At 39.1% G+C, this 21,500-nt stretch overlaps 2 protein-coding genes across 7 annotated transcripts in view; both read right to left on the bottom strand.

Annotated features, from left to right (window-relative positions):
• Positions 1-21,500, bottom strand: part of LOC146487880 (TNF receptor-associated factor 5-like) — a 43,691-nt gene that overhangs the window by 14,962 nt on the left and 7,229 nt on the right. The window contains exons 1-7 of one of the 6 annotated variants that reach the window (XM_085128022.1): positions 18,440-18,850; positions 6,073-6,136; positions 5,563-5,664; positions 5,063-5,227; positions 3,694-3,768; positions 3,257-3,334; positions 2,360-2,744 (exon numbers count right to left, since the gene is read on the bottom strand). In XM_085128022.1, coding sequence (XP_084984148.1) covers positions 2,360-2,744; positions 3,257-3,334; positions 3,694-3,768; positions 5,063-5,227; positions 5,563-5,664; positions 6,073-6,136; positions 18,440-18,612 — 1,042 coding nt within the window. In that variant the 5' untranslated portion in view covers positions 18,613-18,850. Of the gene's footprint in view, positions 1-197; positions 2,745-3,256; positions 3,335-3,693; positions 3,769-5,062; positions 5,228-5,562; positions 5,665-6,072; positions 6,137-18,439; positions 18,851-21,500 lie in introns of those variants that run through there. The other 5 variants (XM_085128039.1, XM_085128032.1, XM_085128056.1 and 2 more) reach the window with 5 other exon arrangements.
• LOC146487881 (uncharacterized) lies at positions 12,062-14,988 on the bottom strand. The gene is made up of 3 exons (XM_085125997.1): positions 14,739-14,988; positions 14,240-14,317; positions 12,062-12,656 (listed from the first exon to the last, which is right to left on the bottom strand). Exons 1-3 carry the CDS (start codon positions 14,765-14,767, stop codon positions 12,062-12,064), a joined length of 702 nt encoding a protein of 233 aa, XP_084982123.1. The 5' UTR covers positions 14,768-14,988.

The raw sequence follows: 21,500 nt of genomic DNA, 5'->3' as shown, positions 1-21,500 counted from the left end.
AGTCTCTTGTAGTCTGAAATGTCAGCCGCCCCTCCATTGTGGATTAGGGGGAGGAAGCGGCTGGATTTTCAGACTCTGAAGTCTCTTGTTGAACATTGGGTGTTCACTTTTACCTTACCACTTTTGTAAGACCGTGAACAAACCTCAAATTCCTACAACATTGCAACTTTATTGCAGTCAGTGAGTCATCAAATACGGAACAACAATCAATTTATTCTTAATCACATGTTATCAGTCTACAAGAGATAAATCATTTGCGATATAGCCTATCTAGCTTAATATTACACGTGATCTAGATTCCAAAGAAAATAATACGCACTTTCTAAATTTTAGCTTGGAACCCTATATAAAATGAGTATTATAGTAATTTCATCGGGCATTGCGGCGTATTTTGCCGGCTAAAATGGAGAATTCAGCGGGATAAAATATATTTTAGCCCGCTGCTCTGAGCCAATAAGAAAGAAGAAAATAACGTAGTCAGCCAATCAGAACTGGAAGCCATTCAACTGTTCGCGCCGTTGTCTTGTTTGTTTGACTGGAAGCGCTGCCATCTGCAAAGAGATTGTTTTGAGCTACAAAATTGATGGAAAACCTAACGAAGGTCGTCTGAGCTAAATGAAGAGGACTTTAATACAGAGACTCGTGGGCGATGGTGGAAATAATGCCTGTAGTAGCTCCACGGCCGAAGGCGAGGTGAATGTAACTTGTCTTCTTTGAGCGAAACCAGCTCAGTTAAGCAATTGCACAATTAATTTTAATGGACTATTTTTTTGCTATTTACAAAATTCTGTTATTTTCCTTTTGAAAACTTAGAAGCAAAGATTCTTTTGACAAAATTTGCGGTGTTCTGCCAAAGTTTTACGTTTTTGTGACAACGAAACTGGCTTTTGTATAATAAAATAAACGCCGACGCGATTCTGGCAGCGTTCACAGAAAATATAGCGATCGCTGTCTTTTATTCCTTTTGTGAATGCCCTCTGAAATTATTATAATAGTAATAGAGTTGATGTTCTTGGGCGTGAATATGTTTTTGGCCCTTCTCAAAACTGATTTTAGCCCTCGCCATGAGCCTGAGTCGGGCCAAAAACATATTTACGCCCGCGAACATCAACTTTATTGTTATAATAATGACAAAAACAACAATACTAATACTAATAACAACAATTATAATATTAGCCTTTATTTACCCCCATTTACCGTTTATAGTACGAGTTGAAGTGTGTCCGAGCATTTAAACTTCGGAAACACGTAATTATCGAACATTGCAAATCTATGTACCCATAGACGAGTTTCAAACACAATGTCAACACTCCGTGCTCTAATCAAGGTCCCGTTTATTTGAAGTCCCGTGATTGCCTGAGCCCGGCCTGTGATCACGTGCTCGTCAATCTTATGTTACAAGTTTTTCCACAGTCTCTAAGTTCTGTTTTACACCTGAACACAATAATGGTGGGGGGAGGGGGGAGGTCTTTTAGGAATCCTCTATTGATTCAATTTTCCTCCTTACCGGTGGGCTCCTGCTATCTCGAACACTCAGATGATTTAGATAATCAGATAATTTATTTACTTAACTCAACTTTACAGAGGGTATAGACTGGAAATTAAAACACAAAATTAGCAGGGGAAACAAAACTCCGTTTGACAAACCGTGAGTTCAACAAAACCAATACTCAAAGTGGTGAACAGTTTACCAAGAAAACTAGCGGTTCAAAAGAGCTGGTGTTGGAAATAGCGGGCGTCTTTGGTAAAGTTTCAAAAACTGAGGTCATCTAAAACAGTGGTGTAGCGAGTTTAACTTGAATAAAAATAGTGTTGTCCACAATGTAGCGCCTCTCCCTCACCTTGTCATGTGATACAAACTCGTGGAAGCCGTGCCCAGTGTTCTCATCTGTCACTGGCCTTCCAAAGCACTCCTTAATTTCAGGATTTGCTTTAAAGAACCGAACTATGTTCTCCCTGTCTTTTGGATTTTCTTGCTGATCAATTAAGGTAATCGTCACCCTTTTATAGAAAGGCCAGGGTAATAGGGGGTCGTTTGCACCATTCATTACGACAATAAATAAGGAGATGTGGGTGCCTGCTCCGTCTCCTTGTCCACGTGGATTTATGAATAATTTTAATTTGTAGCCAAAGATATAAAATGGGTCACTTTGTATTTTCGTTTTATATCCTTTTTTCGCTTCTGACAAAATGTAATTAAAGTTTGTTATCTTCCACGTAAATGTATTATCTCCGTATGGAAGAAATTCATTCAATTTTGTTTCCAATTGGTTTTTAACAACACCCATTTCCAATTGACAATTCTTCCTGACTTTCTTAACTTCCTCTTCAATCTGGCTCTGTGTTTGTTGGGGTTGAACTATGTACATTTGGTGTGCAAACACACTAACAACGCCAACAAAGATGACAATGAAACAAAAAAGAGCCTTGCGTCCGTTATTAATATCCTTCTCAACTTTGTTGTGGTTTGTGTTCACTTGTTCGTTAATCCCAGTTTGAAGATTGTTTATACGCTCTTCAAATTGCCTTCGAAAAATGTTTTCGCTTTCTTGAAGCTGGTTTTGAAGATTGTTTATTTCTTGTTGGTGTACCTTTTGACAGCTCTTTACCTTCTCCTCAAGGTTGTGAAGCTTTCTTGCTTTTTGTTTAACCTCTTCTTGTGTGTCGTTTAATTGACAGCAAGTTAACTCAAGGTGATGCCTTGTCTCTAACTGAAGGTGTGATTCAAGTTCTCCTCTTCGTATCTTAAAAAAATCAAATTGGCCAAGTTCAACTTAGCAACAACAATAGCTCCTGCTCATTGACATTAAGTTTTCTGCTCACGTAAAGGTTAGCGTTTAAACAAGGGCAAGTAACATTTATATGCCTCTTTAATTTCATCGATCTGTATCTACAGAAGGTTAAAAATAGCTAATTCAGCGATACTAATAATGTTCAGCCTATTGCAGTGGCGGAACTAGGAGGGGGCCGGTGCTCCCGGCCCCAAACTTTTTCTCAAAGAAAATGAGGCCCAAACGGACGAAAAAATTAAGCTCATTTGTTTTCAGTCGGAACCTGCGGGCACCCAACACTGAGTTCTGTTTCCGTCAATGTACTCTACTTTCCTTGTGTTATATTAAAGGTTACCACAGCTGTAGTTTGCACACTGTTGTACAATGGAAATACACTGAGCTTGCTTAGTAAAAGGATGGTGCTTATCAAAAGTGACTTCTACCCTCGTACCCTTGTTCACAATTTCAATAATTTATTTGCTTACCTCTGAGTGACAGCCAATCCCAACATACAGGCAGGGAACTTTAGTTTGCGGACAGCTAGTTTCAATGTGATTTGTCAGCTGTAACAAATCATCAACAACCAAATAAAAAAAACACTCGGTCTGATTATGTAATAAAGTAGTCCACTAGTTCAATAGAAAATATTAATATAACCCCCTCCCCGTCGGAAGCGTTCATCGACCCTGTCTCATGCTTAAAAGCTACGGAAAAACGCTTCTCGAACTGCTCCATATCCAGTGAAACTTTTTACCACATTTCGGCTTGAGAAATGTCGGGAAAAGGGCCATTCAGTTTTTACAATATCAGGAAATGGAAAAGAATTAGTTCAATGATATAATTTTAATAAACTAATTTCTGCTGACCAACAGCGCTGAAGCCGGATAATTTATCGCAGACTTTGAACAATTCAAAGCCTCACCTGATCTCGAGAGGCGATGGTTCCACAATCGTTAGGGCAAGATGTTGGAAAACTGCCACACGTTTCTTGATGGTTCTGCATAAAAATATTGAAATAAAAAGACAAGAAAATAAATAAATAAACTCAACTTAATAATAATAATAATAATAATAATAATAATAATAATAATAATAACAATAATAATAATAATAATAATAATAATAATAATAATAATAATAATAATAATAATAATAACATTTCTGATGCGCAAATTTCATGAAATGTTCAAACGCGCATGACAAGATTAAAAACGGAATAAAAAGGCTAAAAAGCTAAAATTACAATCAACAATAAACTTACAATTATTAAAAAAAAATCACAATTAAAAGTAAACTCACAATAATAAAAACAACTATAATAAAAATGCGTGACGGAATAGGTGAGTTTTAAGCTTGGCTTTAAAAGTACTAACTGTGGTGGCGCTTCTTATGTCAAATGGGAGCGCATTCCAAAGTTTCGGTGCAGCACAGGTAAAAGAACGGTCACCAAGTGTAGCTTTTGATTTAAATCGCGGATAACTAAGTAAAAGCTTATCGCTAGAATTCCTTAGATTATATATGGATGGGAGCCTAAGAGAAATAAGGGACGATAAATAACTAGGCGCTAAAAAATTAAGAATCTTAAAAGTAATTAAAAGTATTTTAAACTCGATTCTGTATCTAATCGGTAACCAGTGTAATTCATAAATAAGAGGCGTTACATGGCAAAATTTCTGTTCTTTAAAAATCAGTCTGGCGCAAGCATTCTGTACTCGTTGCAGTTTATTTAACAAGCAGTCTGGTAATCCATATAAAAGACCATTGCAATAGTCAAGGCGACTTGTTATGAATGCATGGACAAGAGTCTCAGTTGACTGCTGTGAAAAATACTTTCTGATCCGACGGATATTATAGCTTAACAATAACACGCTGATAGGCACTTTCAGTTTTCTTAGATCTCGATGCAAAACTGATGGATCCAATTCGAGGCTTTCGATTATCACATATCGCTGAAGAATGGGCCTCCATGCAACTCGTTTTAGACTTTTACAACCTTTTGCCTTTTTTTTGTAATGCAATAAAGTTACCGAATATAAGTTTAATGCAGTATAATTTCTTTTCCTAGATTTGCAACATAGAAATAGGCAGAGTAACGCGCAGGGCATATGTTAGAACTGTTCATTCAGACGGATTAATTACTTCGGTCCTTAAGGGATCTCTGCCTCTGTTCAGTCCTTGGTAAATGGAATGCGCCATTTTACTAGAAAAATAGGATTTGCATTGAAGGACTGCAAATCACTGCTACTGTAAAGGGTATTTTGGTAAGGTTTATTACTTTTATTTTTTCTTACCTTCATCAGGCATTGCGGGTGATGCTCTTCACAATAATCACACTTTACAACCCTCCACTGGCACGTGCTTGTCACGTGCTCAGTCAGATCCCTTCTGACCACTTTCACTTCACAGTTTTGATTGGTGCAAGATACTGCCTTGAGTTGACAAGACGCTAAGTGGTTCTGTTAAATACATCAAAAGCATTTTCTCACATTTCTTTTGGAATTCTGTAAGGGCATAAAAATACACTTTTGAAACACAGCAATTGTAGAATGGCGATGCCTGTAAAGCTGCATGCATATTTTTGTTAAGTTCCAAATATAAAATAATTTACATCAAATGACTGGTACATGCACAGAATTGTGATAAAACCGTACGGTTTATCTATTATCTACGTATAATTGATGCAATCACGTGGCCACACTTCAATTGATACCTTGGGGTACCTGTGCATTAGTTGTGTCAGAGTTTCAACGAGAGTTCAGTTATTTTAGAGTATAGTAAGTATTTATTTTACCTCCTTTGCTCTAAGCTCGCCAGTCCACTCACAACCTTCACTTGGACATTTGATGTGAAGTGACAGAATCTTTCTCTCCGTTGCTTTATCGGAAAAAATGTCCTAAAATAAATAAAGATATGATAAATAAACTAGCGAAAGGATATGTGGCGGTTGGGGTTGATTATTTCCCCTACGTCGTCGTCATCGGTCACTCTTGCGGCGCGTAAGAAGACGATTTGAGTCAAGTCTACTGCCTAACATGACTTGTCAACCAGAATCCCTCCTAAAATGGTCACCCGAGCATCGCACACGACATGGCGGCGGTTGTGTAAATAAAGAATGACAAGCTACATTCAAAAAAGGCTAAAACGCGAACGAAGGACTTGCGCAGCCTCGTTTGATACAAACTGGTGGGAAACACAGGAATGGTAGATGTTTTTCCCTCTATTCCCGATTCTTCTCCCTCCCAGATTTTTTCTTCCAGTCAACTTAGGTTAAGAAGACAATCAAGCAAACATAAAGGTTTACCCGGTCTCGGTCCAGGCCCTCCCTGTCTGCAGGACAAGTATAAGGCTGGGCTTGAGCTTCCTGTCTGTTTATGGTGTTAACCATAAATAAATAAATGAATAAATAAATAAATAAATAAACAAACAAAAAATCACAAATAAATAAGTAAATAATAGGTGAATAAGCAAACAAATAAAGTGGTATCTTGCTTACACTAGTGTTTGGTTAGTCTGAAGCAAAATGTTTGTGGGGCACCATATGTGAAAAAATTATTTAGACCAAATTTTAAGAAAAGGCACAAAACGTTTGATTTTACAAGACATGTTTCAACAGTTCTACTGTCATTTTCATTTGAAATGAACACAAAGTACCAAGTCTAATTTATAATGCTACACAGTATGCTAATTAACAGGAGAAATGGGCATGGAAATGGATGGGACCTCATATATTCAGACATTTACAAAATTCCCAACAATGTTGCACTATATGTTCTCATGATTGTTTCAGTGTCTTATATCACGCTTCCACCAGCTTCCAACTTAAGATCAAAGACTCTTTACATATTCAATGGGAGCAAGCTACATTAAATCATCAGTTGTATCGTTTTAGTTTAAAACTTTCCTTTTAATCATGCATTGTCATGTTTGTGTTGCTATGGCCAATTAGCATACTGTGTGGCATAAATTTAATTTTCTACTTTGTGTTCATTTCAACTGAACATAACAGTAGGACTACTGAAACATGTCTTGTAAAATCAAAAATGTTGTGTCTTTTCTTTAAATTATAGCATGTCTGTTGATATCCAGACCTTTTAGACCAAATTCGTGCTGTTTTTCCCTGTTTTTATACCCGTAATTTGCCTGAGAGGTAGAAAATTTACTCATAAGTAAGGAACAAATACTCATTGAGTGATGTGTAAATCACTATTTCTTGACAAACAGGCATCGAAAAAGACATTTTATATGAAGAATTCATTAAAAAACTTATTTTATTTATAAATCTGGCTGCCTCTTAAAAGCTCAATTGCATATCATGAAGTTAGGCAAACCAGTTACAAATCTATTGTTACAAATAATCAAGTTCACCTGACGTTTAAGCTAATTCGTGATTTATAAACAATGAAATTTCGCCTCGCCAATTAGGGTTCGGACAAAACATGGGGTAGGCCATGGGGTAGGCCATGGTGTAGGCCATGGGGTAGGCCATGGCCTACCGGTGGTTAATTTCTTAAAAAAAAAAATCCCAAACAAATATGTTTGGTCCCGAATACCGTCAAATTCCTATTTTGATCCCAGGGACAACTTTTTATTACCGGTAAAGCTCATTTCCCATTCAGACACATAATGTAAAAATATTTTTGAGATGCCAAATGCTGTGTCAGTTCTCCGTACTGCGTATTGTGCGTGTTTATTTTACCGAACAGAAACGAGATGCAAGCAGGTTCACAATGTCAATCATTTTATTTTTCTCTCTTAAACAATACCGTGAGGTACAGTCGATCTCTCGTTCTATTTTTTTACCTTCATTGTCCAAATAGATTTATAGATTTATCAGCTTAAAATCATTTTAAATAAATTGAACACACTAAAAAAATTACGCGTTTCCTCTGCTTTTCTAATTACGGTGTTTACATGCGCAGAATAAAATATGAACTAGCCAGTTCAGGCCCCCGAGATGAGGGGGGGAGGGGGGGGGGGTATCGATAGGGGTGGTGATTAACGGAGAGAGCTAAATGCTCAATTCCGCTTTTTTAATATTACTCACTCGTTTTTTCCCCGCTACCCACTATGTGAGAGCCTAGAATAAACAAAATATTAACATGCCACGTGATTTGAAGAGAGAGATATCAAAAGGCTTTCGATTTAGAGCTTTTAAAGAACAGGCTCCGGGTATTAACACAGAACCTCTTACCACTCTCTATTTCAGCTGCCAAATAAGGCGCCTATCATAGCTAGTGGGTTTCGTACCCTCCTCCAGGAAACATCTCCCCCGGCTGTCAGTGATAATAACTCAATTTAAAGACAACACATTTCTTATCTGTGTAATGATATTTTCAGCAAAGTTAAACCTTTAAGACCCAGCTCCGAATATTTATGCTCGTATCTTTACAACCAATAGGACCTGGGTACGAATAACAATCCAATGCAAAAAATATCATTCGACACGTTTTTGGATAAATTGGGATCGTCAGATGCAATTCTTTAACAGTATGGTGCGGAAATATCGAGAATTTTCAATATGGATGACTTTTCGTCGATGTGAAGCCCATTTTTGCTGGAATACCGTCCAAACGACAAGGTATTTTATTGATCCGTGATTGTTATGACCTGTACTGTACGGCAAGGAAGACTAGGCTCTTAACGGGTTAAGCCATGCACAAAATTTCAGTTTAATCGATTGAATTGCTGGATGCTAGAGTAGGATTCTCGCTGGGCACTCTTGTATGAACACACATACTTTTCGAGTACCCACTCCATATTTTGGGAACCAGTGCTCACTTTGGTGCCCGAGTTCCGTGTAGACACGCGTTTGTACGTAGTTCCGATACACTTTACCCACAAACCACTGAAATCCGTACATACTGTACTGGGGTGCTGAATGTGAACAATATTATAATATTTTGGAGTCTGAAGAGAGCACCATGATGATTTTCCGCCAGTACCCGGGCAAAAGAGCTCTGGCATCCTGTGTGAACACTTAATTTAGAAAATCAAGAAGCTACATAAACACAACGCTTAACTAGCCCCACAAGAAATGATGTTTGACGTTCATGGACCCTCAGCATCGGGGGAGGAGGTTCCTTCGGTGGGGACAATCAAAAGGCAATGTTTCCATTGCAGCCGTTTGTACTGTCTCGAAACAGTCGGAAACGTTACTTGGCAAAAACAAAGTCAGAAATCCACCATAGCCATGTTTCGGGTGTTATTGTAATATATTAACCCAGAATACGTTTCAACACTCTGTACTGCGCAATCTCTGGACTGGAATATTTCGTCGAGACAGGTCGAAAACAAATTATGTATGAGAATATGTATGAGCAAAATGGTATTTCAGGCCAAACTGTTACTTGATAGGAAGGTGCTGTGTATCACATTATTTGATCACTGTGTATTTTTCGTGCAATCGCTAGATAATTAAGGCCCGGCTAAAGGATCCAACATTATGCTGGATTGTTTTTGTCACTCAAAACGTTGGGCGGCTAAACGATCAAACAATGTTGTGTCAAACATCAAACAAATTGAGCCTATAGAACGCTTTGTGTGTATTACCGCTAAAATTACGACGTGAGGTGTAGACATTTCGCTTGTGATTGGTTCCTTTAACAAGCTCGCGCGTGTTTTGTTGGAGAGAGATGGCTCAATAATCAAACGTTCGTTTGTGAAACAAAATGTTGGAAGAAAATGTTTCATTTAGATCAAACATGGAAGCCATTCAAATGCAACACTAGAAGAGGCGGTTAAACGATCAAATATTTACATCCAACTAATACTAAATGGAAATGTTGGATTGTTTAGCCGGGCCTGAAGACGCAGGATTTATCATCTCATGTCTGCCTTTAACAAAGCGCATCATAACAACAAATTCAAAACAAAATTATTGGCAAACACTGAGTCTGCGCAGTATAGACCGTTGCATACCTTGTAGAATGTTTTAACTATTTACTCTATCCTTTTTTGATATCAGATTCAGAGCAAACGTTTAACCACAAGGATTGAGCCTTTGCTGTAGAAATTGAAGCTGTGCAGCATTCAGAGTGAATGGGATACTCATTCGTACACTTTCGAAGTTGAAGCTGGGATTTCGTCCCACCAGGCAATTGCGATAAACATGAAAATGCTTATTATCAAAAGTCTTCTTCCAATAATTCTGGGTTTTGATCCATACGTAATCGTGCTCTCTATGGCGCAAACACAGTCCTTGGTCTAGCTCAGCCACCAGATAAGGATCTGGACCCTCTTTTAGTTGGCCCCCACAACCTGCACACTTGTGAACTTTGCCTTTGATTTCTATGAGCTCAAACGGAGTGCTGGTGGTGGGATCAACTGACGGTTTGGTGGGGTTGTTCCTTCTAAGAGTCACACGTAAAGCAGATGTGGTAATGGCTGTGTAATCTTCGTTAGTCTGTGCAATTACATCACCGAGGGTGCCGTGGCATGATGCCATGCTTGTCATCACATCAGGTGACTTCTTACGCTGCCTGGATTGCTGATTGGACTTCTTTTTCCCTGCAGTTTTGTTCACGGAAAATGTTGTCAACGACGTCAGATTTTCTCGGCTACGCCTGCTTTTCTTGAACCAGGAAACGAATTCCTGTAAATTGTTGCTGTAATGGGCAACTGCAACAGTGTGGGCACACAGTTTTCGTGACACAAAACCAAGACACTCTTTATCACAAGAATAACCGGCTCCTTCTCGTGAACCTAGCACTCTTTTGACGATATGAGGTTTCGAGGTAGATGTACTCTTCACAAAGAAGGTGTCACTGTCAAATCCCTCACGAATGGCATCCTCACTTTGGAGTTTGTTTGCCTCATCTGCAAGAGCTTTCACATCTTTCCTGGTAAAAGTATCAAGCAGATCCTCCAAGCATCCCGATACTGTGCAGGCGTCTCCTCCTTTTGCTGGCTCTTCTGTCAGATTATTAATGTACCCAGTGTTTGTACAGCCATCGTCAGCACCAACAGTGGATTCAAATATGGATGAAAGATTGTCGCCTGAGTCATCTTCTTCCTCGAAAAGACTGCTTTGTCGCATCGGCGTTGTGCGGTAGCTGAGTACTTGCTTGTACCTGGTCGGGTCAACAAGAACTTTCACAGAGCTCATGATGAGTTTACGCTCTTCTGGAGTGGCATCTAAAATCTCACTCGACTTGACACGATCTCGATATTCTTCTCGTACGATGTAAGGACTGTGAAGTCCCAAGAACGCCCTTTGTACATCACTGCGCTGTTTGTCCACCAGCTCCTTTACATCATCCACAAAAGTGCTCATGTATTTTGCCTCAAAATTCTGCCACCGCTTCATTACAGCATTTCCAGACTCAGATACGTTGTTGCACTGCACTTCATCGCCGAATCCTGCATCTCTGGATACCTTGGCTGTTACGTGATACCATATTTCATCTGCCTTGTGCCTGGTGAAGTATGAGGAAAATCGCGGATCTCGTCTTGTGTCTTCGCGTTCTAAGTTATCCCACTTCTGTTTGAGTTCCTCCAGTTTTTTCCAATACTCAGCTTCCTTTGAGGCATGCACAAGCCCTTCGGTGCCAAATATGTCATCAACGACAACATTAGTGACAGCCTTCGAAATCTTTAGCTTCGAACATTGGTCTTTAATGTTCTGTTTCACATGAATTTTGCAGAGAAATGCAACAGATCTTTCGAACTCCTGCCCTAGGGCTTCACGAAGTGCTTTTTCTCCGTCTGTGGAATAGGCTTGTAGATAGGCCTTTAAACCAGGAATGCGAGCCGTCATCTTTTGGAACAGTGTGATATATGTTGCTTTATCCTTAAGCATGCACAACATGACTGGCCCCAACATGACTGGGCATGTGGGGGGATTAGCGTTCTTGGTATGAAGCGATGTGTTTCGGTACGATGTGACCAACACAAAAAATGGGCCCAGTTGGAAAGTTACATCCACATAAAGAATTGAGTTATGGCCATCAATATCGTTGCAGCAGAAGTTAGCAATGTCATCCAACTGCTCATCTGTGAATAAGATCACCTTTGGAGATTCGTCATCCAAAGAGTAGGCTCGAATAAATTTCTCCCCTTCTTGAGACTCCTCTTTCATTTTTTCTGTGATCTGGAAAATAGGATCTTTCTCTACCTTCCGCGGCTGACACTCGCTCTTCAGGTACTTCACTTGCCTCTCATTTCGTGGTAGCTGACCAACAGACTTACAGTGCTGACGTCCACCCACTTCGTCTTCTATTTGCTGAACGACTCTTTTCAATCCGGCCCTGTTTTTGTCCACAGTGGTCTTCATCTTTGACACAGTGCTCTTATTATGTCCTCAGATACGGGATCGCACAGCCCGACTTTGCACTTCCATGAGGATTCAGATGTATTATGTGCTCAGGAGCTCCTTCGAAGTAATAACGCACAAACACCAATTTGTGATGACTCCCTTCAGGACGAACCACGTTAACGATGGTCTTTCTTAGTGACGCATCGCTCTTGTTAACAAATGTTCTGCGAAAGACGCTATGTCCCCCTTCCGCGTAGTCAGCCTGTTTTGTTATCTTCGTAACAAAGTCGTTCTTTCCAGTGGTTTTTAACTGATACTTCTTCACGGCTGTTTTACTTTGATTCCAGGAGCCGAGATCATCTGAAAGTATGTCTTCTGGCTCCTGCAGTTTGTCGAGATCCACCAGGAAGCAAACATTGTTTTCTACACGGACTGGGTTGGTTGAAGCGATTAACTTGGGGTGAGACTTCTCTGCATTCAATATAAATGGTAGAACGCCGTTGTTGCTGAAGTCACCTAGGATCTTCAAAGGTATTATGGGCAGCAATCTATTTCCTTTGCAATAATCAGGAGTGGTGCCCTCCGGTTCTGCAACTAAACTTGCCTCAGAAAAGTCCAAGTGATGAGCAAACCTGTAGAATAAGTCAACCAACCTAATTTTAAACATTTGCTAATGCGAATTATACACCTACCATTTGGCGCATTTTACTCCATTTTTATAGAGAGAGTCTGGAACTAGTTCAAAATTGGCGCATGGCCTGGAACTGGTAGAAAATTGTCAAATGGAACACAAATTTCCGTTCGGATATTCCGGTTGGGAATCTTGGACTACCTCTGGAGACGTTCCGTTTATTTTAGAAATTTTCCGGTGGGGCAAACCAAAATCGCCTTACCATTTACATTCCAGCCAAAATTTCTGGATTTTTTAGGCAAATGGTAAACACTCTGTATATATGCCGAGTAAACCTTTAAAACCGCGGCGTTTTGTCGATAGAGAATTTCAATTCTCAGGCTTCACGGTTCTTGAAAATGGTTTTTTTCGCCGTCATGCAGTTGAAAGATTATCAGTGATGTGATCTGTTTAAACTACTTGGATCTCGTATTTTTATAATCAGTCTCATTTACGGTTAGTTTCTGCAAAATTGATTAGACATTTCACTTGGTCGAAAAGCTGGGGTTATTTTAGCGCAACTCTCGGATTAATTCTTGGTTTTGCACATGATGTCATAAAAAATTGAAATTCATAACTAAACACAATTTTGGGTTTTTATCTTCATCACATAAAAGACAACATAAATTCCAATCGGCTCGCTTGTTTTCAGCAGGATAGCATTCGTTGTTTTAAAAATAGAGCAGTTTGAATTTTAGATTTTTGCACAGTGCGTGACAGAAGGATTGCTGCTCTAAACATGTCACGTCCATGAAAAAACGATTTGCCTCGTGTATCAGCTAACATGTAATAGAAGCGTCTATGTCAATGTGTGAAAGTTCAGCAGAGAGAAATGACCAAGGTAAACTCCAGATGTTCTTGCTGGTTTCCGGCCGCCATGTTAGTGGTATTATAGTGCTCCACCAACTTGGCGTCCCATACTAAACTCTGTAATTTTCCGTGGTACATTTTTCGAATAACTCGATTATGAGATATCGCACAGCCCTATGGCTTTCACACGTTGTTTATGTATGACTCTTCTACGAGGATTTTATTTTTTTACTTGCGTGACGATGTGTGAGATGAAAACCACCAATAGTGTTTCAGTGGAATATGAAATGCTATCCGAACAAAAGAAGATTTTTGTCACGTGCGCAGCAACAAAGTTATTTCAGCATTGACATTGAAAAATTCCCGCCCTTGAATCGAATGGAACTAACCTTAAAAAATATGTTATTACCGGGAACCCGTTGTAATTTATTTACAATTTAGAGTGTAACCTTCGGATTATTTTTCTGTTCGAAGCTAGCGTGTTGAATGAAATTTAATACATATCATAGCGGACTGTCTTCGCGCCAAAACAATGAAGCGAAGCAAAAATCCGAAAACATTTGCCGCGTACATAAGTTTATTAACATGTAACTTTTGCAGCAACAAATTCTGTAAAATAGGTGCAGTTTGTCACATTATGCCTTGTACAGTACATGATGAAGAAAAATAAATCAAGTAAGCATACGTATCCATGTATATCACGAATTGACAGATTTTTAATTGAGAGGAACTCACAGCGTTTTCCCATGGCTTCGGCGGTCCTTCTTTGAAGGAGATTCTAAATCTTCCATCAATAATGAAATCTCTTCAACACTAAGATAAAGAGAGACATAAAATGTTAACAGGTACCAATGTCTTCAGTGAAATGCGCTGCAGGACGACAGCTAGAAATTCGAAATTCTGAGCAAACCTCCGGACTACCCGTTTGGTTCCCAAGCTATTTTTGCAGCACTACACGTGTGGATTTTACAAATCGCAAGAGAACATTATTAAGCTGTTTAGACAACGAGATGTCTGGTTAGACTGACACCATAAGATTAAAAGCGGCCAAATCGAAAATCAAACATTACGTATTTTATGTGCTGGTACAAACAGTTCGGAAAGCTAGGCCTGAGGAACAGTATTTAATATAATGGCGACGGACTTGAGGTTAGATGCTTTAGGCATTTATATTCAAGGTGTTTTTTATGCTGACCGTAAAAACTGAAAATGAATAGCAAAGCATTCCACGTACCTTTTGTCTGAATCCTCCTCCCAATCCATGTTACTGATCGATGACAGTTACTAAACGACGACAAAACGTATGTGCGGCACCATCGAGGGACTATGATAACACAGCTGGCCTCACGGTGAAGTGTAGCGAAGATTTCATTCCAGTTGGCCAGCGGAATGCGTGCAATAAAAAAAAGTTTGCGCGGGAACTAAGCTATAAGGGAACCCCCACCCCCAACTCCTACTAATAAGGAACGAAAAACTATATAATCGCCCCCCTGGGGATCAAAATAGGAATTTGACGGTATTCGGGACCAAACATATTTAATTGGGATTTTTTTATGAAATTAACCACCGGTAGGCCATGGCCTACCCCATGGCCTACCCCATGTTTTGTCCGAACCCCAAATTGTTTGCCGCGTTAGATGATACGCGGGACACAAAGGGACTTCGGTTGTTGGAGTTGCCTTGCGTGATATTGTGTTTTAGCGTTGAGGATGACTATCAACGAAATATTTATGTAACCAACGTCTGTATCGAAACAAAATCTTGTAGATAAGAGAAAAAAGAGCAAACTTGAACTTCCTAACAACCAAAATCCGAAATCCGGGCCCCAAAACTGGATAAAACCGCGATCCGCTGTGATCATAGGATCCGCAGATCCGTTAAAATTTCGCTCTGAATCCAGAATCCGGGCTAAAATATTCACCAAATCCGCCGATCCGTAGACCTATTCACCCCCCTCATTATTCGAAAGTTCTCCTCGGTTGATTGCCCATTGTTTAAAACCTTACCAAAAAAGAGTGGATACCTCACATGTCCAGAAGAGATGGATGAGAGTCTCTTTATCATTTTGACAAAAAGTGCTCTGCTCATTATCCTTAAGGTTCATTCTGGTTAAAAAAAAATGTTGGTCGCTAGTCGTCTGTGTAATAGTTTAAATTGGAAGACAATTATTTTTGTAATTTTTGTGCATAGAAAAGGTGTTCGGTAAACTGAGTTCCAGTCGATAATTTCTTGGGTTTCAAGCGCGCAATCCGCGATCCATTTCCTTTGGGTGGTGATGGGTCTCTTTTGTTTTTTGCTCAAAAGAATTTTGTACGCTAGTCTATTCGGTTTTTTCGTCTTTAAAAAAGTATCAGTAATAGATTCAAGTATGGCATAACCATTGTGGAAGTTTGCCACGTTGCTTTTCAATAGAGCTTTTACAGCTGATAACACGCCTTGAAAAGTGAGAAAGTTTGTTTCGATATTATAACGATGTGTAAAGTCAGAGAAAGATAGAAAATTGTTCTCGTCTTTCATCTAATGACCCACGGTTGTAACTCCCTTTGAAGACCATGATCTGTAGTGAATGGGTCTATTTCCGACGCGTATCAGAGAGTTTTGCCATAGATTATGTGCCTTTAGCTGTTCGATGGAGGAAATATTAGCTTCATATTTATATTCCGTCCAGATTTGGAGTATTTCTAAAGTAAAGGTATCCGATATTTTTATGTATTTTGACAAATCTTCACTACTAAGGTTGCCTCGAAAAATTTCTTCACCGCCAAACTTTCGTCATTCCAAATCAAACAAAAGTTTCCATTTTCCATGGTTTTCATTGCCTAAGTATTTTTTTATCCAGCCCGATTTAAGAGCTCTGTTAAAGACTTTAATATCAATCATCTTTAGCCCTCCATTCTCGTAGTCACTAATCATTATGTCGCGCTTTATTTTGTCTTCCTTACTGATCCCATAGAATTTTAAAAATATATTATTTATCTCTCTTACAACCTTGTGGTTTGTTGGCAGAGGGGACAAAATGTAAACCAGTTGGGAAGCAATTAAACTTTTTAGTACGGTAATTTTACCGAGTAAGGATAGACGGCGCAGTTCCCAGCAACTTAGGCTATTTCTGACTTTAGTTAGTTTTTCGTTATAGTTAGCTTCTATGGTGGTTTCGGGGTTGGTCGAAAGCCATACCCCTAATGCTAATGTCTTTTACCCATTTAAAATCTTTCTCTGGGGCAAGGTTTGTTTCTTTTCCTGTGTTGGCACCAATCCACAAAGCCACTGTTTTCTTGTTATTTAGCTGGAGGTCAGAAATTTCACTAAAAAGGTCTAATATCTGTAAAGAAGTCGTGAAGGAGACGGTCGATCCGTCTAAAATGAGTGTAGTGTCATCTGCGTACTGGCTGATTTTAATTTCTTGTTCATTAATTGTTATGCGCTTAATGTTTTCATTTTTCCAAATTGTTTCAGCCAAAATTTCTGCGAAAGTAGTTTCTCACATCGGTTTAATCTTAACGTTTCATTAAAATTCGACAAGCTCTTATAAATGTACTTTTTTATGGTGGTGTCTCTCTGTAAAAAGTTTTTTTATAACATAGCACGTGCATGCTTCCCCCATCTGACTTGCACACGTCATCGGATAGACGCACGGCCGTACGTATATTGAGAAATGTACCATGATGACGCCAATAGGAATTAGATTAGGATGCACGCGCGCTATGTCATAAAATAGATTAATTATGAAGGGGAAGCCTTAAGAAATGCTAGCCGGCTTGTTCCTTTAACTAGATAAACTAGAAATACGTGACTCGCAAAACCTCACGAAGCTAGGGCTGGAAAGACAGTTGATTCGAAGTGATGTTGTCTTTTGTCTTTGCTCTGTGGTTTCCTGATGTCTCCTTCTTCTTCGCTGCTCGCGTTGAGTTTCGTTGTTTAGTCTTCCTCGGCGAATCTGTCTTTTCCCTTGTGCGTCCTCCTGTGGCTCATTTGCATCACAATTTGGTCGTATTTCACAAATAGTAAACATTTTTCACTGCTCGATGAATAAACACGTTCAGCTCTCCGTAATGAATAAACATGAATTGCGTTTGACGCCAGCCTGTCTTCCAACCTGCTGCTGCGTAGCAAACCTACCCTTTGTCTGACTTCATCTAGACAATATTTGCACTGGTGCCAGACAAATTTTTCTCTCGAATTCGCGCGGCTTAGCTCCCCAGCGATTCACGTACGAACCTCGCTACGCCCGACAAATTTTTTTAAGTACGCTTCGCGAGGAATAAGGTTTTGTATCGCTTTCAATTATTTATACACAACGGCAAAAAAGCATGATTTTGGTCTAGGTAAAAAAATTGCAATCATATTATTAAAAACTGTTTTAAAATATAAAAATGCATCTTGATCCATTGATAATTGAACGGTAAAAACATTTGTTTTCTATTTTATTGTTGAGTTAAATTACTGTAAACGATATGAGGTAGTTCCTCAACAAAACTGAATTAGAGAAAAGATGCAACACTCCAAAACAAAGTCTACAAAGGTTCGTTCTTGAAATTCAACTAAAATAAACAATAACAAGAGTAAATTAGTTTAGAAAACTATTTGGTTGTCGACGACTTTATTTTTCATCGTTTGTTATCGATAACTTCTGACTCACACACGAGATTTTCTGTTGTCGCTAATTTTTCGGGAGTTTAGTAAAATGTTATCGAAAAGTTATCGATAGCAACTTGCCTCGTTTGTTGAGGTGCAGTAAATCGAACTTAGTACAAACCGTTGATCTTCCTTAGGCTTCACAAACGCATAAAAAGGATGCATATGATAATACTTTTTCTTCAAAAAGAGCAACTAGGTGTTTATTTATCAAAGTTTGGTGCCGAATTAGGAAGGCCGTTATCAATGTTTCAACCGGCCGAAAGTATTCTCCTGAAATCTTAATGCTACAAGACCCACCTTCTCAAATGTTCCTCGAGACAATCTCTGCAAAACCTGTGTCCACATGTCGCGGTAAGAACAGGTTCCTTCGATGGCAACTGACAGATTATACAGTGAAAATCCTCGTCAACGTCACTCAAAAACTCTTCGTCATGACCTGAAGGTAGGCGATTCCTTGCCGCTTTCGCCATCTTGAAAAACGCTTGGTTAACCAATTGCAGCTGTCCGGGTGTATTCCGGCAATTTCACAAATTAGCATATTGTTAATAATTGTAAATTAAAAATACACAACGGCTTACTGGGTCAAAGAAACAGCACTCCTTCGGTTTACAATAATTAGAATTTCTAATTGTGGAATAAAATACACTAGCTGCGAATTAGGCAGTTGTAACGTTTCATCAATGAAAACAGAAAGGAAAACAGACAAAAAGCTTTTCTAAATGAAAAATTTAATCAAATAAGTCTTTGCAAAAGCAAAAAAATCAAACGCGTATAATTTTTGCCGCGAGGCGACCGACTTGCAAGCGATTTGAAGAAATTGCGAGTCAACTTTGAAGCAAATTTATCGACCTGTGCGGTTCCGAGAAGTACTCCCGGGAGTACTCGAACATTACCAAGATAGTCCGTGGCGGAAACAATGATTTGAATTGTCCGTCAGCTGAGAGCGATGCGATTAGTGCTAAATCGGAGAATAATATATACCGACCTAGGGGTACTATTCTCCGATTTAGCACATAAGATATTTTTGTTCCAGCTCGTCGTCTCGGTAAACCACAAATTTTCCTCGAAGCTTAATTTCTCACCGTTAATACTTAGATTTCCGCTCTGTATACTAGCTAAGCTCTCTTATTTCTAGATTTTCAAGGCGATCAGTATCTAATCGTCCTCAAAGTAGGAACATTTGCGACGGTTGTAGATCATCTTCTTAGGAATTAGATTAATTTCTTCACTCGTACTCAGTCCACCTGTATAGGACGATTCGTTGGTTACATGTTCAGCCTCATCAGCATACATTAGCATAAAGGATAAAACTAGCTGAAAATAAATGCATTTTATAAATTGAAAGAGCACGGAAAGCTTAGCACCGTGAAAACGTGAGCATGATAGGCTCAATAGTTTGTGAGTAATGAGTACTGAAATTGTGGAATGTATCACTGGGTAGCAACTCTTGTCATCAACCATGCACTTCACAGTTTTTCAAAACTAATGTTTTGGAAAATATTCAAAATATCATACCAATATTCACACTGGTGACCAAAACGTGACATGCCTTGTTAGTCTGTGATGTCCATTTGTTCATAGTTTATTGTTTGATATATGCTTATGAGGAAAAATTATGACGTCAGCAGAGATTGACCTTTTTTCTGGAGTAGCTATTTAAAATGTGAAGAATCGATAGACTGGATACCATTCACAGTTTGTTGCCTTCTTTCCTTCCCCGTTCAGTAGAGATAGAGTCTCCTTGGTTACCATGTTACCAGCGTTGGTGAAGGATCAGCAGATTCTCAGCCAGTTGTATTCATGAACTGTTGTTACAGGAGATGCCAAGTCATTTACTGACTGGTGAGCATGGGCATGCGCACAACCATTTACGAAGGGTCATTAAAAGACTGGACCCTTCAAGTATATTATCCTTTACAATCTTTTCAAACATTGCACCAAACGTGAGAGACAGTTTGATCAGTCACCAACAACAACAAATAAGTTGAAAACAAGATATGTACGGAGCTGCGTTTCGACACAATTTGAGTATTTCAGTACCTGATTAAACACTCGTCTTGGTTTATACACTTAAAACTGCAATACTTGTACAATGGATAGATAGCAGGGCAGAATCAATGTAGGATGTCATTTCGACTAGTAGGACTAGCCTTCTACAGGGCCAGAGTAGGAGCAGAGTAGTAGATAGCAGTTAACAAAATTACCTCTCCAAGCGCTTTCAGTTAAGCATTTCTTCAAAAAATATCAAACCTCAGAAGCAATTGTTATCATCTAAACACCAGATGTCGTGTGACGTCCTTTCCTCGAACCCGGACGGATTTATTGAGTGATTTGTTATAACACCTGGTGATCCCACAAATCAAGTTCACAAATTGTTCTCTAAGAAATGTGGTTGGTGTACAATTGAAAAAGTTATAATTTTGCTTTGTTCACTTGTTTTAAGAACTGGAGAGTATTGGTATTAAGGATCCACATTTGAAAGTAAGTGTTTCCTAAATGCTGTGCATGCATGTGTCACTTTATATTTAAATATAACTAGTTGTATGTGTACACAGACAGTGCATTATTACTTTCTTTGATGTTGAAGTAGAAGTTGTCTTGACCTGTCGATTCTGACGCAATCCGTGCCAGTACTGTGATAGCACAGGGCTGGTGTTAGCATTTCCTTTCTCTTACTATGGCAAATATTATGCTACCATCTTCTGCTGATCGTTTTTCAGATGACAGGTTCTCACATGGGACGGTTAGTGAGCCCGCCTTTTTCATGCTTGGGGAGTAAAGAGTATCGTAATTCAACCAAAGTCTTAATAGCAAGCGTAAAAATTTCTGCAAGGGATGGGTGGGGTGGAGAAGGGTCGAACATTTAGAACCTCTTTGTGTATGTGGTGCTCCAAAATCTGAAACTTGCCTTAAGGTCCCAAGGGTCGTTCACCCTTCCCTGTATTCAACATGGCGGATTTGGTACCATGTGACCAAATCGTGCAAAGAGCCCAATCAATTGGTATGTCCTGGCCTTTGACATGTGATCAGCTCTAAACAACTGGAAATTATGAATACACTCAACGCATGAAAGCCAACGACATTAAATAATCAACCGGCAGTGCTCTCCATGTAAGGTAATTGTCCTTGATTAGAAAGTGTGGATTTGCTAGTTGCAAAGTGTTTCTCTCGATTTTACGAGTTTTCCTGTTCGCTATTCTCAAAATGACGGTCAAATCCTCTTTAGAAGTTCAGTGTGAAAGTAAGGGTGATGTACTTTTGCCAAAGTTCGACTTAAAAATGGAGCTATCAAATACAGCTGTTGATGATAACGTTACCACAATGTACCCAACGGTTAAGTTATTTCTATTAGTTGCTG

This window comes from Pavona decussata, unplaced genomic scaffold (assembly GCF_977016875.1).
Source record: "Pavona decussata unplaced genomic scaffold, jaPavDecu1.1 SCAFFOLD_13, whole genome shotgun sequence".
Taxonomy (NCBI): domain Eukaryota; kingdom Metazoa; phylum Cnidaria; class Anthozoa; order Scleractinia; family Agariciidae; genus Pavona; species Pavona decussata.
Note: the sequence above shows the minus strand (reverse complement) of the source record. Positions and strands in the feature narration are given on the sequence as shown.